Source organism: Ranitomeya imitator, chromosome 4 (assembly GCF_032444005.1).
Source record: "Ranitomeya imitator isolate aRanImi1 chromosome 4, aRanImi1.pri, whole genome shotgun sequence".
Taxonomy (NCBI): domain Eukaryota; kingdom Metazoa; phylum Chordata; class Amphibia; order Anura; family Dendrobatidae; genus Ranitomeya; species Ranitomeya imitator.
In genome coordinates this window covers 59,348,106-59,363,333 of record NC_091285.1, presented here as the reverse complement: position 1 = coordinate 59,363,333, position 15,228 = coordinate 59,348,106, and the positions used below count along the sequence as shown (strand labels likewise).

The 15,228-nt window shown below is 44.2% G+C and overlaps 1 protein-coding gene across 2 annotated transcripts in view; it reads left to right on the top strand.

The window, feature by feature from the left end:
- The window catches only part of ATP10B (ATPase phospholipid transporting 10B (putative)), a 605,931-nt gene that overhangs the window by 536,988 nt on the left and 53,715 nt on the right, over nucleotides 1–15,228 (top strand). For both annotated transcript variants that reach the window (XM_069763782.1, XM_069763783.1), the window contains 2 exons: nucleotides 10,606–10,691; nucleotides 14,123–14,229. In XM_069763782.1, the coding sequence (XP_069619883.1) occupies nucleotides 10,606–10,691; nucleotides 14,123–14,229 (193 nt within the window). The remainder of the gene's footprint in view (nucleotides 1–10,605; nucleotides 10,692–14,122; nucleotides 14,230–15,228) is intronic.

Below are 15,228 nucleotides of genomic sequence, written 5' to 3'. Positions count from 1 at the left end.
TGAGACGGTAATGCATTTACCTGATAAAGATTTATACATGGTACATGTTTAAAGAAGCGCGTGTGTGCGGGTGTGTATATGTATATATATGTATATATATATATATATATATATATATATATATGTGTATCTATAATATAACGCTGAGAGCGTCACTCTGTCCGAAGCCTTTATAGACTGCGCAAGCGCCGGCGCAGTCTGGGCCTCACAGAGTGACGCTCCCAGGAGATCGCGGTATGCGTAAACACTGAACGCACACCGCAATCTCCACCGGAGAGCCAGGGACCGCCAGGAAGGTGAGTATATTCACCTGTCCCCCCGTTCCAGCGCTGCGTGCGGCTCCGTCTCCCGGGTCCTCTGCTGTGACGTTCCCAGTTCAGAGGGCGCGATGACGCCCTTAATCGCCACCTCTGACTGAACAGTCACAGCCAGAGGAGTCGGAAGATGGCGCGCAGCGGTGGAACGGGACAGACAGGTGATTATAGCAAGTCCTGGGGGCCTGAGCTAGTGGCGACTCCGGCACCTGACCCCCACAGCGCGCCGGTGTCCCCGCCTGGTCAGGCCCCCCAGCACTCGGCGCCCAGCGACGATAGGTGAGTATGGTATTTTTTTTTTATATATGGCAGCAGCATACGGGGCATATATAATGGAGCATCTTATGGGGGGCATATAATACAATGGTGGCGCAGGATGGGAGCAGCACATGACAGAACGGGGGCACAGGATGGCAGCAGCACATGACAGAACGGGCGCAGGATGGCAGAAGCACATGACAGAACGGGGGCGCAGGATGGCAGAAGCACATGACAGAACGGGCGCAGGATGGTAGCAGCACATGACAGAACGGGGGCGCAGGATGGCAGCAGAACATGACAGAACAGGGATGCAGGATGGCAGCAGCACATGACAGAACGGGGGCGCAGGATGGGAGCAGCACATGACAGAACGGGGGCGCAGGATGGGAGCAGCACATGACAGAACGGGGGCGCAGGATGGGAGCAGCACATGACAGAACGGGGGCGCAGGATGGGAGCAGCACATGACAGAACAGGGATGCAGGATGGCAGCAGAACATGACAGAACAGGGATGCAGGATGGCAGCAGAACATGACAGAACAGGGATGCAGGATGGCAGCAGCACATGACAGAACGGGGGCGCAGGATGGGAGCAGCACATGACAGAACGGGGGCGCAGGATGGGAGCAGCACATGACAGAACGGGGGCGCAGGATGGCAGCAGCACATGACAGAACGGGCACAGGATGGGAGCAGCACATGAAAGAACGGGGGCACAGAATGGGAGCAGCACATGACAGAACGGGGGCGCAGGATGGGAGCAGCACATGACAGAACGGGCGCACGATGGCAGCAGAACATGACAAAATGGGCGCAGGGTGGGAGCAGCACATGACAGAACGGGGGCGCAGGATGGCAGCAGCACATGACAGATCGGGCGCAGGATGGGAGCAGCACATGACAGAACGGGGGCGCAGGATGGGAGCAGCACATGACAGAACGGGGGCGCAGGATGGGAGCAGCACATGACAGAACGGGGGCGCAGGATGGGAGCAGCACATGACAGAACGGGGGCGCAGGATGGGAGCAGCACATGACAGAACGGGGGCGCAGGATGGCAGCAGCACATGACAGAACGGGCGCAGGATGGGAGCAGCACATGACAGAACAGGGGCGCAGGATGGGAGCAGCACATGAAAGAACGGGGGCACAGGATGGGAGCAGCACATCACAGAACGGGTGCACAGGATGGGAGCAGCACATGACAGGATGGGAGCAGCAAATGACAGAATGGAGGCACAGGATGGGTGCAGAACATGTCAGAATGGGGGCGCAGGATGGGAGCAGCACATGTCACAATGGGGCGCAGGATGGAAGCAGCACATGACAGAATGGGGGCGCAGGATGGGTGCAACACATGACAGAATGGGGGCGCAAGATGGGTGCAACACATGGCAGGATGGGGGCGCAGGATGGGTGCAGCACATGTCAGAATGGGGGTGCAGGATGGGAGCAGTACATGTCAGAATGGGGGTGCAGGATGGGTGCAGCACATGTCAGGATGGGGACGCAGGATGGGAGCAGCACATGTCACAATGGGGCGCAGGATGGAAGCAGCACATGACAGAATGGGGGCGCAGGATGGGTGCAACACATGACAGAATGGGGGCGCAAGATGGGTGCAACACATGACAGGATGGGGACGCAGGATGGAGCAGCACATGTCAGAATGGGGGTGCAGGATGGGAGCAGCACATGTCAGAATGGGGGTGCAGGATGGGTGCAGCACATGTCAGGATGGGGACGCAGGATGGAGCAGCTCATGACAGGATGGGGACGCAGGATGGAGCAGCACATACCAGGATGGAGACTATATACAAATATAGATGCTAGCCACCCGGGCGTAGAACGGGTTCAATAGCTAGTGTATATATATATATATATGTATATATATATATATATATATATATATATACATATATATATATATATATATACACACACACATACAGCTCTGGCAAAAATTAAAAGACCACTGCAAAATGTTCAGTTTGACTGATTTTTTTCTTTATAGGTATATTTTTGAGTGAAATGTAAATTGTTCTTTTAGTTTATAAACTTCTGACAACATGTCTCCGAATTTCCAAGCAATACATTTTGTATTTTATTTCTGAAAAGGAGAAATGGTCAAAATTACAAAAAAAACAGTGCTTTCAGACCTCAAATAATGCATAGAAAACAAGTTCATAATCATTTAGAAACAACAATACTAATGTTTTAACTCAGGAAGAGTTCAGAAATTAATATTCTGTGGAATAACCATGATTTTTAATCACAGCTTTCACGCGTCTTGGTATGCTTTCACTAGTCTTTTGTACTTCTCCTGGAGCAAAAATTTAACTAGTTCTTTGTTTGATGGCTTGTGACTATCCATCATCCTCTTGATGAGATTCCAGAGTTTTTCTATGGGGTTCAGGTCTGGAGATTGGGCTGCCAATGACAGGGTTTTGATGTGGTGGTCTCTTAATTTTTGCCAGAGCTGTATATATACACATGTAATGTAGTGTGAATGTATTAATATGCTCACCTACTGTGTTCGACGCTGTTCTTCTACCCTTCTCAGTGATGTCTCCGCTCTACAGACTCTCCAGATCACGCGGTGATTTGCGTGACTCTTACAATGTAAGTCTATGGGGAGGGAGAACGAGACAGACTAGCATTATAAAAAAACTGAAACATCCAGCTCATGCATAGAGTGAGCTGGCTAGTCGCAATTGTGGTTATGTCATTTAGATGAGGAGCGAAACGACACAGGACATCGAAGAGAGCAGCGGTAGGTGAGTATATTAAAAGGGTTGTCCAACTACTAGGACAACCCCTTCTTGATTTAAATGTTTGGCCGATAAAATAAAAACCCTTATACTCACCTACCATGCCGACACAGTTCCAGTGTTGTCGGCACTTGGAGTCCCGGGGCTCTCATGCGGTTGTTATGACACGTGAGCCTGAAAAACAATCGGCGCTGGCGTCACTGTCTCCGCCTTCAGAAGTATTGAACATCACGGGGAAGTGAGATCAGCTGCAGCCTTGACTTCCTCTTGATGTTCAATACATCCGAAGTTGGGGACAGCGACGCCAGCGCTGACTGGTTGTCGGGCTTTTTTTATTGTATCCGCGCCAAGCATTTAGATCAAGAGTGGGTCGTTCTAGTAGTGGATAAAACCTTTTTCTTACACTCACGATACACTACATGCATGTACACACTTTTAATAAATAAAAAGTATAGATGTGAGTCGTTTAATTCGCAATTTAATACTCAAAGATGCTGTGAACTGTTGTCTTAATTGACATTAAACCCCGGCTATATTCAAAGTGTGTGAAAGAAATAGATTTTTTTTTAACAAAAACACTGTTGAATAAATCTTTTAGTAGAAATGCTGCTATGTAATTTTCGAACATGACTGGTCATCCTAGTCTGCATATCTTGTCACACGAGATTCATTCCCCGTGAACCCCAGTGCATTTCTACCAGGTGCTAATAACTCGTCCTTGTAATTCCCTTGTGCAGAATAATAATAATACTCTTGCAGTGTAAAACAATTTCATTAAATTGGTTTAATGAAAATTGAAATTGGACCTGCAAACACTTGAAGATTAGTTTTTGGCCGTCACAATGCCCCTTTATCCCTGCCTCATACCTAGGAGTTCCGTTAATGTTCTCCAGTCGCTCTTCCTTCCGAGTTTAATACTTAATAAGATAAGCTCTTTGTGTCTTTCGATACGGAAGGTTAAAAGAGTTTGAAGGTACGGTAACTTCTCCCCTCGCTATGAGGGTATCTTTGAGGTGACCGAGAGATTAACTTTTCCTTTGACATTTAGGAAAATTTCTCTCTGAGCTGTGAATTTAAAATAAGCTCTAATTGAATCTACACTTTCAATAGTGTTTAACTTTGGAGGAGTTCTGTTATTTGGCAGATAAATGCCACCTTCAACATCTTACAGACAAATGTCACTTCAGAGAGGGAGAGAGAAAAGGAAAGAAGACTTCGTAGGAGTTGAACTTTGCGTTGAAAAGGCGTCGTCATTACCATTGTGCCGTAATTACACTTCAGAATGGAAGTCACAAAGGGAATTGTAAAAACCGCCCCAGCTAAAGGAACAATCCTCCCTGACTGCAGCAAAGAATCAATGTCCTATCATTATTGATTGTACAACATGCGTAAAGCAGATGTCAGCATCGCGCTGCGTTATCTCGTGGAGGAGCAATCGTAAATGTTTCATTAGTAGCAGCTCTTAATTCTTGTACAAGGAGATAACTAACAAAAGGTAGGGCACCATAGCAAAGCTTTGGTAAATCCCTTCATTTCGTGGCAGTGGCATTTAAGGGGTTAAACCACTAATATCAGGAGCTATTTAATGTGCAAGATAGGACTTTACTTAAAAAAACAAACAAACATAATGCCGAGCAGAGTGGGCACATTATGGCCCCAATTCATCAAAGCAATTGCGCCAGAATTGTTGCACTAATTACTCTGAAAAGTCACAATATTTTTGCACAACATGAAGTTGCGCAAGAATTTTGTGACTTTTACCATAGTTTTGACTAGTTCTGTCAAAATGGGCGAAGCTTGGGCGTGATAGTACAGCTTGTCTAATTCATAACGAGCACTGGCGTTCCTTACTCCAAAAATCGTACTTCAGTCCATAACTGGAGTAAGATTTGTGGCGAAGAGCACACGGCTTCACGCCATTTGTCAGGGTCATATGCCACCTCTGATTCATTAAAAAAAAGCACGCACCTCTTAATGAATCCGGATTGTCCGACTTCAATATTACCCCCTTATGGAGACCAGCGAGAACATCGCCGGTCTTCATGAACTGAAGCGTACATGTCCAGCTTGGCAACCTAAATAGTGCTGTCATCATCGATTTCAAGACCATTACATCAGGGTAGGGGCCTTGTCTGTAAGGGACCAGGGGTTCTGTAATGACCTAGGACGGGACCACAGCCTAACAGGGCCTAAGGAGTCTGGTGAATATAGCAGAATACGAAGCTATACAAATGTAAACTATTCCAGATATCAATAGTCAAACTTTTTTTTTATCTTTCCCTTTAAAAAAAAAGTCCTACAAGTGAAACTTCTACTGTAAATGAGTTGTATAATGAGAGGATGAAAAATGGTGAAAACCGCATCTCCGAAAGGCCGGATGGACTAAATGGAAAGCCATTAATTTTGTAGCGATTCCTAAAAACTATTACATAGAAGAGGAATACATGTGATGTGATTCAGTAACGGATGCAAGTGAATTAATTTGCACTTGTGGTGTGTTGAACCAATTTACTCTTTTCTCAAGTACTCACATTTGCTCATTTTAGAGCAGATTTTTTTTATTTTGCATTTGCCGATCTGCTGACAGGCCACACAGACGTATAATTGTCCTGCTCTGACACTGGGTAAAATGCTGCTTTTTGTGTAACGTGTACCTACAGTTTTACTTGCATTAACTTATATTACGAAGCTGATGTTTTTTTCAGTGTTATAAAAACATATTTAAGCTGTTTCTTTAACTAGATACACACCTGTGTAAGCGAAATAATTTGCATATTTTATATTTGCATATTTTAGATTAATGTTGTAAATATTTCATTTTTTTATTTTAAAAAACTTTTCCGGGGTGCCCACTCTGTAGGCACCTGCATGTAGAAAAGCCGCGGAGACACCATCACGTGTTTCTCAACGCAAGCAATAAATAGCCAGGTCTTTCACCGGGAAGGAACAACCACGGGAAGGGCAGTATCCAAAAAGGAAAACCACCTATGCCAAAACATGGTATCCATCCACAGACAGCTGTTTCGGGGTATTTGCCCCTCATCAGTAAGGAGTAGGAAACTAGCTATTAGACAGAGATTAATGGGGTTTTCCCATGAACAAAGGTAATTTTCATCAACATTTTGATCAATAGCTCTTGGAATAATAATAATTTCCACATTTCGATGTGTTTAAAAAAATGTTCCTGTGCGGAGATAATCTTATAAATGTTGGGAAAATAAAATTAATTTTCTCCCCGAAGCGTTCGGCTACGTACAAGCGCCGGGCAGGTTAATAATGCTATTAATATGCAGATTAACTACATATCTGCAGGTTGCTAGCATTTTTCTGGTGACAGGTTTTCTTTAAATTTATGCATGATATCCCTATATTAATGAAGGGTATAAATAAACAGACTCTTCGGATTTTCTTTGGAGAGTCATGGAAATCACATGCCTGTGTATTTCTTGGTCCTCTCTTGAGCTGGAAACTGAATCTGAGAAACTTTCAAGTTGTAGATATAACTATTTCAACACCTATGTAAATAGCTGGTAAACAAGCTCCTGGTTATATAGTTAACTAGCAGGCGTTAATTCATCACAATACAGTACCCAGGAATGGAGGAGTTCATCATCACTTTCCCTGGACACTAAAGAGGGTCTGAAGATTTGCATGCCAAGCCTCTGTGTATAGTGCCAGTCCGGCCTTACAATGCTTCCTGCTCTAATTCGGAGATGCTATCAGTGATGGGTCAAGAAGACCATGGGGCCTGGGCCATATCCTAAGCTTGGGCTCCTGCTTCACCATAATTGTCCTACCACACTGTGTGTACAATCAACATCACTTTCTGTGCTAGCATTACAACAAGATGCTGCCATTCCCATTATCGAGGTCCCACATTGACCATGTCACCCATCTCTCTGTATCAGCCTGCGTTGCGACACATCCTCTTGACACAAGGGAAATGGTGACACTCAGTTATCCTTTAGACATGGATTACACAGAGACTTTACCTCTATAAAAAATATGTATTACCATAACAAACAGATCCGGAGTGGTAATTCTTAATCTGTAATTTTAATCTTTCTGCTCACTTGCATTCTTCCGATGTAATATCAGAAACTGGCCATGCGTTGCATGTTGATGCCTTCTCCTAAACTCCGTGATATAGTGGGGAGTAGTGATGAGCGAATATACTCGTTACTCAAGATTTCTCGAGCATGCTCGGGAGTCCTCCGAGTATTTTTTAGTGCTCGGAGATTTATTTTTTATTGCCGCAACTGAATGATTTACATCTGCTAGCCAGCATAACTACATGTGGGGGTTGTCTGGTTGCTAGGAAATCTCCACATGTACTTATGCTGGCTAACAGATGTAAATCATTCAGCTGCGGCAATAAAAACTAAATCTCCGAGCACTAAAAAATACTCGGAGGACCCACCCAGTGTGCTCAAGAAATCTTGAGTAACGAGTATATTCGCTCGTCACTAGTGGAGAGGACTCTTAGGATTCCTTCCTCAGCTTGACCCATTTGCTGGATTATTTTCGAGAAATGCAAGTTGGTAGAATAAAAAGACTGATTCGGAATCCATGTTTTATGGTCATACAAACCTTCAGAATTTCAAGCAAATTGTTGAATCTCCATCATGATGATGTCTAAACAATTACCATGTGTAGATGAAACTGTATTGTGACGTCCTGCCTGGTAATGGCTGTCATGTCTGCAGTTTGGTGCTTACATAGATTTGCAAAAATTGCAAAATATAGAACAGCATTACACTTAAGTCAAACTTTAACCTCTCAGGTATTCCCATTTTACTAAGCTGAGCTATCTGTAACGTTGCTGCTGCCGGTGGTGCATGGTGCCTTTGCCTCCTTGTGTTTTCATGCTTCGCATGCTGTCATTATGGAGGACATCACGAGAAGAGAATCTAATTAGTTTTATGTGGATGAGATTTCTCACTTGTGAATTACGTGCCACTTCTCATTGTTGTTGGCCTGCTCTTTCTGTGCCAATAAGGACATGTCTTCCTTCTGATGCTCCGTAAATTATTTTAGTTGCGAGTTTAACATTCAGATACAGCTAATTAGGTGCTTCATATTCGATTAGTATGCTACATTTAACCTTCCTCGCACTCCCATGGTAGAGTAATTCTTTTGGAAAAAAAAATCAGGTAACTGGCTGTACAATTGTTCCTGTGTTAGAAAAATTAAATTAGGAAACGGTATGAGCCGTCTGAGTGTCAAGGAAAGTAGGACGTGGGGAAAAGAATTTCTGAAGATGTCTTGCTGGTGTAGAAGCACTTCAGACGTTCCGCCACTGTGAGATGTTGGCAAAGCTGAGCTCGCAAATGCATGATGCAACTCAAAAGATGGTTTAATACCCATCAATCCTATTATTAGAGAACACTTCTTTTCTGGTAATCACCAGAATGTAAAGGTTCTCTGGGCAACCATGTGGAGCATGCCCAACTTATCAGTCTTGCTTTAGCTCCACTCCTACAGAATTGAACTCCTAGTAAATGGGCCCCATAACTTTGTCATGAGAGGAGAGATCTGCATGGTCCTTCAGGTGTCAGATGCCTTGGTGTTGACTGATAGCCTGTGTTTTATTTTTCCTTAAAAGATTGGACCACAGGTGTCTCTGTCAGGCCAATGATTTTCTTAAGCTAGTCTCCATGTTTAACTTGACTGCAATAATCATACCAGCAATAAGCTCTGCTGAAAAGCAAGCATTCTCCAGTGCAAAAACCAAGTTACGGTACTTACCGATTTCAGAGGGACAAGCCATGGGTTTGGGGGTCTTCCAACTCTCTCCCAATGATCATCTGTCCAATTGTTTCGTTCTAGGAGCAATAAGCCAGCACCATATGTGTCTAGCAGTGACTTAAGGTGCATTTATACTGAAAGATTATTGGAACGCTCATAACACTTGATCCTCAGGTGAAATAATCTTTTGTGCGGCACAAAACGTTTTGGTAGTGCATCGTCCAGTTGCTGAGAACAATGGCATTGTTCTGTGCTTATCGTTAAGAACGGCCTGCCTCTCTCGGTTGCTTATTTTGTAGTGTGTTATCTCTTAGAGGACAAAGCAATCAACAGTCCAAAATCTGACATGACAGATCTTTATGACCCTGATTGTCATCTGCCAAGGGGGTTCAGGAGCCCCTATACTCATTAGACTGTTGGTCAAAACCATTGACATTGGCAGACTTGGCTGACACATACACAATGGTTTAAAGTCAAATGAACCCACTAATATCAACAGGTTTGATGGATCATCTAATGGCTTCCCAACTGTCTCCCCTAGACAATAGTCAGGGAAGATAAGGTTCAGGCCGTTAAAATCCCAGCACCCAACTCTTTTGCTCTCTTGGAGAGGAGTCCCTGCCGTAAATGTTTTGGCAGCTGCTTTATTCTCTCTTTCCATTGAAAACATATGGATACTTGTCTGATTATTCATGTGTTGGGGTTGTAAGCTTTCCGGTCACACATATGGCATATGTATGGTCAGCGTAAATGAGTTATCAGGGACTATATTTTTTTACAATGTGCCTAAGAACTAACAGACAGGTAGTTGCTAACTACCATCCTGTTGTACAGTCTCTGCTGGCACAAAGTGGTCATAGACAGCTCCTGCCAGTGACTCTGTGGCTCCCACTGACGTCACGTTGAAAGAGCAGCAGCTTCTATTCTGCTTTGCTCTGTTCACGGAGCTGTCACGCTGACTGGCAGCCTGCTCCCCGCCGCCTAACTGCAGGAAGCTGACAGTCAATCATCATGACGCTGGCAGCCACGCTTGTTGACAGCAGCCCATAGGAAGAAGAAGTTGTTCTGTTTACGTGAAGCAGCTGAATTGCCGACAGGAGCGGTCAGTCACCATTCTGAGCCAGTTACAACAAGCAGGTAATTTGCAGCTACCTTCCTGTTAGTTTTTAGTCTCTAGTTTAAAAAAAAAAGTCCTAGACAATCTCTTTAAAGTCTTTTATCCAGAACAAGTAGGATATTGCAACAGTTGAGGTCAAAGAACAATTAATGACTTCCTTATTACAAGTTGTCTAAACAACAATTTGGCTATTAAATGGAACAACCTATGAATCAAATGAAAATAGCAAACCCAAGAAAATGACTTTGGTGGGTTGATTATTTATCAAAACGGCTTGATGGACCCTAAAAAACAACTTTAGTTTACAGGAACATAGTATTGTGTCACGACGCATAAAATTAATAAACATTTAGAAACTATGTAATTGATTTTGATTGTTTTTTTTCATTCTAGGAATCTCCATTTGACCCCGAGTCCTTTAAATATACTATTGTATGTGAGAAGCCAAATAACAACCTCAGCAAATTCAAAGGTTACATGTGAGTATTTGAAGTGATACGTCGGTATTGAAATGTTAGGCAAATATCTATTATTCACGTTCACATTGTTCTCATTAGGCCCAAGGGTTACAAGGTGGGTTTTATTCATGGAGGGAGGATGGTGGTAGAGCAAGTCAACGATATTCGGTTATTTCATGATGCTTCACCTAAACACTTCATCCACAGAAAACTTCTACCCTGTTATTAATTTTTGTGTATACATTTGCAACCATTCAGAAGGGGCCGGAGCCGTATTCGTAGGCTGTTACTGGCCCACGAGAGGAAAATAAAGTTTGAATAGGGGCTATGGGATTGGATCAAGAAGGAGTGGGAGGGGGCAGTAAAGGGGGTATAAAAGGAAAAGGGAGGCTATTCTTGTGGGGGTATCAGTGAGCAGAGTGTTAATGTTAGAAGAGAAGGATTTCACCCTCATTCTTTTGTTTGTCTACGTGACATAAGCTGCTGCCAGAGGTCTCTGGCAGTGGCTTACTCCCTTCTCCCTCTCTTCTCTCACTAAGCAATAAAATAGACAAACAAAGGCGGCGTATCACAGTCCTCACTGCTCCCAGCTGTCACTTTATTTTTATATCTTTGCTCATTCATATTCCACATGTTTTGATATTACTTATCTAGAAGACTGTGTATCTTCCTTGTTTTTTTTTTTCGGCACCATGTCAGGTATGAATTGTTGATTTGCTTTTTACCTAATGATGCGCACAATAAAAAAAAACAATAAAAGAGCTTTAAAAGTAATGCATAAAAAATATTAGGATACTGACAGAAACGTAACAATTAATCAAAGGAATTTATGCAAGGATTTGTAACTGGGTTTTTTCCTTGCTTTACATATAGAGAGCTCAAACCTACATACACACATGTATACAATAAAGCACAGACGTGCGATCACATATCTACAGTTTATGCTTAGATCTTCCAACATCTACTTCCCTATATACACCAATCATTGTGCATCTGAGAACTTAGGAGGAAGGTCATATGTAGCAGCACTTTTATTCTATACCAAAGTTGCATTTGTATGGTGAATGGAATCTGTCAGCAGGTTTTTGCTTCCTCATCTAAGAGCAGCACAGGGGCGGACATACCATTGGTGCAACCTGTGCGGCTGCACAGGGGCCCAAGAGGTAAGGGGGCCCATTTCTCGCTCCAAAGCAAGTGCAATTTTGCATTTTTAGGAGTTCTCGGGCTGCAAAGGGCCCATATATTGTCCTTGCACAGGGGCCCTTTTTTTACTGTGTCCGCCAGTGGAGCAGCATAATGTAGGAAAAGAGACCATGATTCCAGCGATGTGTCACTTAGTTTACTGGGTGCAGCAGTTGTGACATAATCAGAGTTTTCTCAGCTGTAGATGTAGCAGAGCTCAGAAAGCTAACCCCAGCTTTCTGGATGGACCAGGAAGCACAAGGCAGCTAGTCTGGCTGCGATAATCTCCTGCTGATAAAGCACTGATTGTATTGAAACAGCAGCACACAACATAATAAGTAACAGCTGAAATTAGTGTCTCGACCTGTAACTCACGCTGCCCTCAGATTACATAGCAGAAACCTGTAGACAGATTCCTAAGACTCTGGTGCTGTCTGTTATAGACTTACACATATTAATCTCTTTCTGACTCCCTAAATATAATTTTCAGCTGATTGCGAGGCACATGCCCCTACTTATTGCAGATCTTCTTACTCTTGGAGAGATCTGATGGTGCAGTGGCATTTAGCAACAGAAACTTGTGTGATATGTGCTCGTTTGCTCGACCTGTATTTCTGAAGTAGAAAGTTGGCAAATGCGACCTTTGCGTCTGTACACTGACCTAGCAGGTTAGGCTAGTTTCACGTTTGCAGACGAGGGCTTTGTGGAGGACTGCGTAGTTCCTCTGTTAAGCCCTGCCCACTGCCACGCCTCTTCCTTCAGCTCCGCCTACATCGGCATGCGTCCTATGTACCCTGTCTTTAACATTGGGTATGCAGGCCATGCGGATGTATGAGAATGCCTCCGCCTGCGTCGTTTTCACGCTGTGCCGACCGCAAAAAAAATGCAACATGTTGCTTTTGACGCAGGTCGGTGCAGCAAGAAAATGATGCATGCGGAGGCATCTGCTTACATCTGCATGGCCTGCATACCCAATGTTAAAGATCGGGTACGCAGGACGCATGTCGATGTAGGCGGAGCTGAAGGAAGAGGCGTGGCAGTGGGCAGGGCTTAACAGAGGAACTACGCAGTCCTCCGCAAAGCCCTCGTCTGCAAATGTGGACTTGTATCTTCCAGACATAGGGATGGTACAGGGAGCGGTTACAGCCACTGCTCACTACACAGGGAGTACAGCTGTAATCACTCCCTGACACATTGATTGGTAGACAGCTCTACAGCCTGTGTGTGTGTGCAGCGTGTGTGTGTGCAGCCTGTGTGTGTGCAGCCTGTGTGTGTGTGCAGCCTGTGTGTGTGTGCAGCCTGTGTGTGTGTGCAGCCTGTGTGTGTGTGCAGCCTGTGTGTGTGTGCAGCCTGTGTGTGTGTGCAGCCTGTGTGTGTGTGCAGCCTGTGTGTGTGCAGCCTGTGTGTGTGTGTGCAGCCTGTGTGTGTGTGCAGCCTGTGTGTGTGTGTGCAGCCTGTGTGTGTGTGCAGCCTGTGTGTGTGTGCAGCCTGTGTGTGTGTGTGCAGCCTGTGTGTGTGTGTGCAGCCTGTGTGTGTGCAGCCTGTGTGTGTGTAGCCTGTGTGTGTGTGCAGTCTGTGTGTGTGCAGCCTGTTTATACAGCCTGTGAGTGCAGCCTGTGTGTGTGTGCAACATGTGTATGTGCGCAGCCTGTGTGTAGCCTGTGTGTGTCAGCCTGTGTGTGTGTCAGCCTGTGTGTGCAACCTGCGTGTGTAGCCTGTGTGTGTGCAATCTGTGTCTGTACGCAACCTTTGTGTGTATGCAGTGTGTGTGTGTGTGTGCAACGGGTGTGTGTATGTGCATCCTGTGTGTGTGTGTGTGTGTGTGTGCAACCTGTATGTGCATCCTGTGTGTGTGTGCGGTGTGTATGTGAGTGCGCAGCCTGTCTGTGTGCATCCTGTGTGCGAGCAGCCTATGTGGGCAGAGCAAGTTGTCAACCAAAGTGCTGGGGAGTGATTACAGTGCGCTCACTATAGAGTGAGCAATGACTATTTGCTTCCTGCATTTCCTCAATGACTCAAAGTGAGCAGGCGCAGGGAGAATATAAGTTAATTTTCTCCCTGTAGCCGCTGTTCCTGTAAGGCACGCAGGCATGATTTTAATCCTATTTGTGTGCAAATTAACCCTATATCTGAAGGTAAGTAGAGTTACTCGATATGACCTGTTCCCCTTAAGAGCCTTTTCAAAATACCAAAATTTGTGTTTTTGATGTAGCCACAATTCTAGAAACGGCTGCTTTAACTGTATGTGATTTATTTTTGTTTATTTGTAGGGATCTGAATAATGGGCAACGTACAGGATTTGGCACAGATAGTCTCCTTCTACGAGGATGTACTGTACGAAATACAGAAGAAGCCATTGGAGTTGTGGTCTATGCAGGTGATTTAATTTTCCCATTATTTTTCAAGCATTTGTTATTAGGATTGTGGATACACTTTGGGATCCAAAGTGTAAAAAAAATCTACCCACATGGTGAATCCTTTTATTAGGGTATGTGCATACAGCTTCTCTTTTAGGCAGTTTGCTCAGGATCACATTTGAAAAAGCATTTAAAAATGTAAAAAAAATGTTTTAAAATATCTACTGCAAAGTAAAACCACCTTGCTGTGTATGTGTTCCTTGACTTCTTTAACCACTTCAGGCTTCAAAAGCTGCGAAAAAACTAAAACTGACCACTCTTCAGGCATTACCCGTTTGGAAGCTGCCCACTATTTTAATTCACTATTAAAAAAATAAGTTGTCAACGGCGAATCCACCGAGTACATAGTTAGGGAGACGCCAAAGAAAACACTTCTGGGAAACACTGCCAGCATTTTCCTTAAGTATCTTGTGCTCCAAAAAACACTAAGCATTATCAAAAGCTCCAGAAAAATCTATTTCTTGCAGCTTGACCTTTCGAATACGAATATCTTCTATTGTGAAATGTAAGGGTGCAGCAATTCATCTAGTGACATTTTCTCTTTGCTCCACCCTTCCCAAAAGCCAGCACTTCCTCATATTTACCCCATTGGAGGTTTGTGAAGAAATAAGAATTAAGTATATTATGAACTTTCTAAAAATATCCTAGTACAAAGACTATCTACACCTTTTCATCAAAAAATAGTGAAATGCGTTAGCTTCATGTGCCAAGATTACAAAAATGTCAGACAGAGATATCGAAACCTGGCATGGTCTGCCCTTTATACATGGGAGAATACATATCCAGGTGAAGTGTCACTGGATGTGCTGCCGATTAATTTGACGAACAGATGATATCCTTGAAAACTTTATCTGAACAGGTTTACAAAGTGAACGCATTTCGAGGTCAACACAAGACCTCTTCATCAGGACAAAAACCTACAGTTTGAGCCATCTTCTAAAGTTCCGGACAGGCGCAGT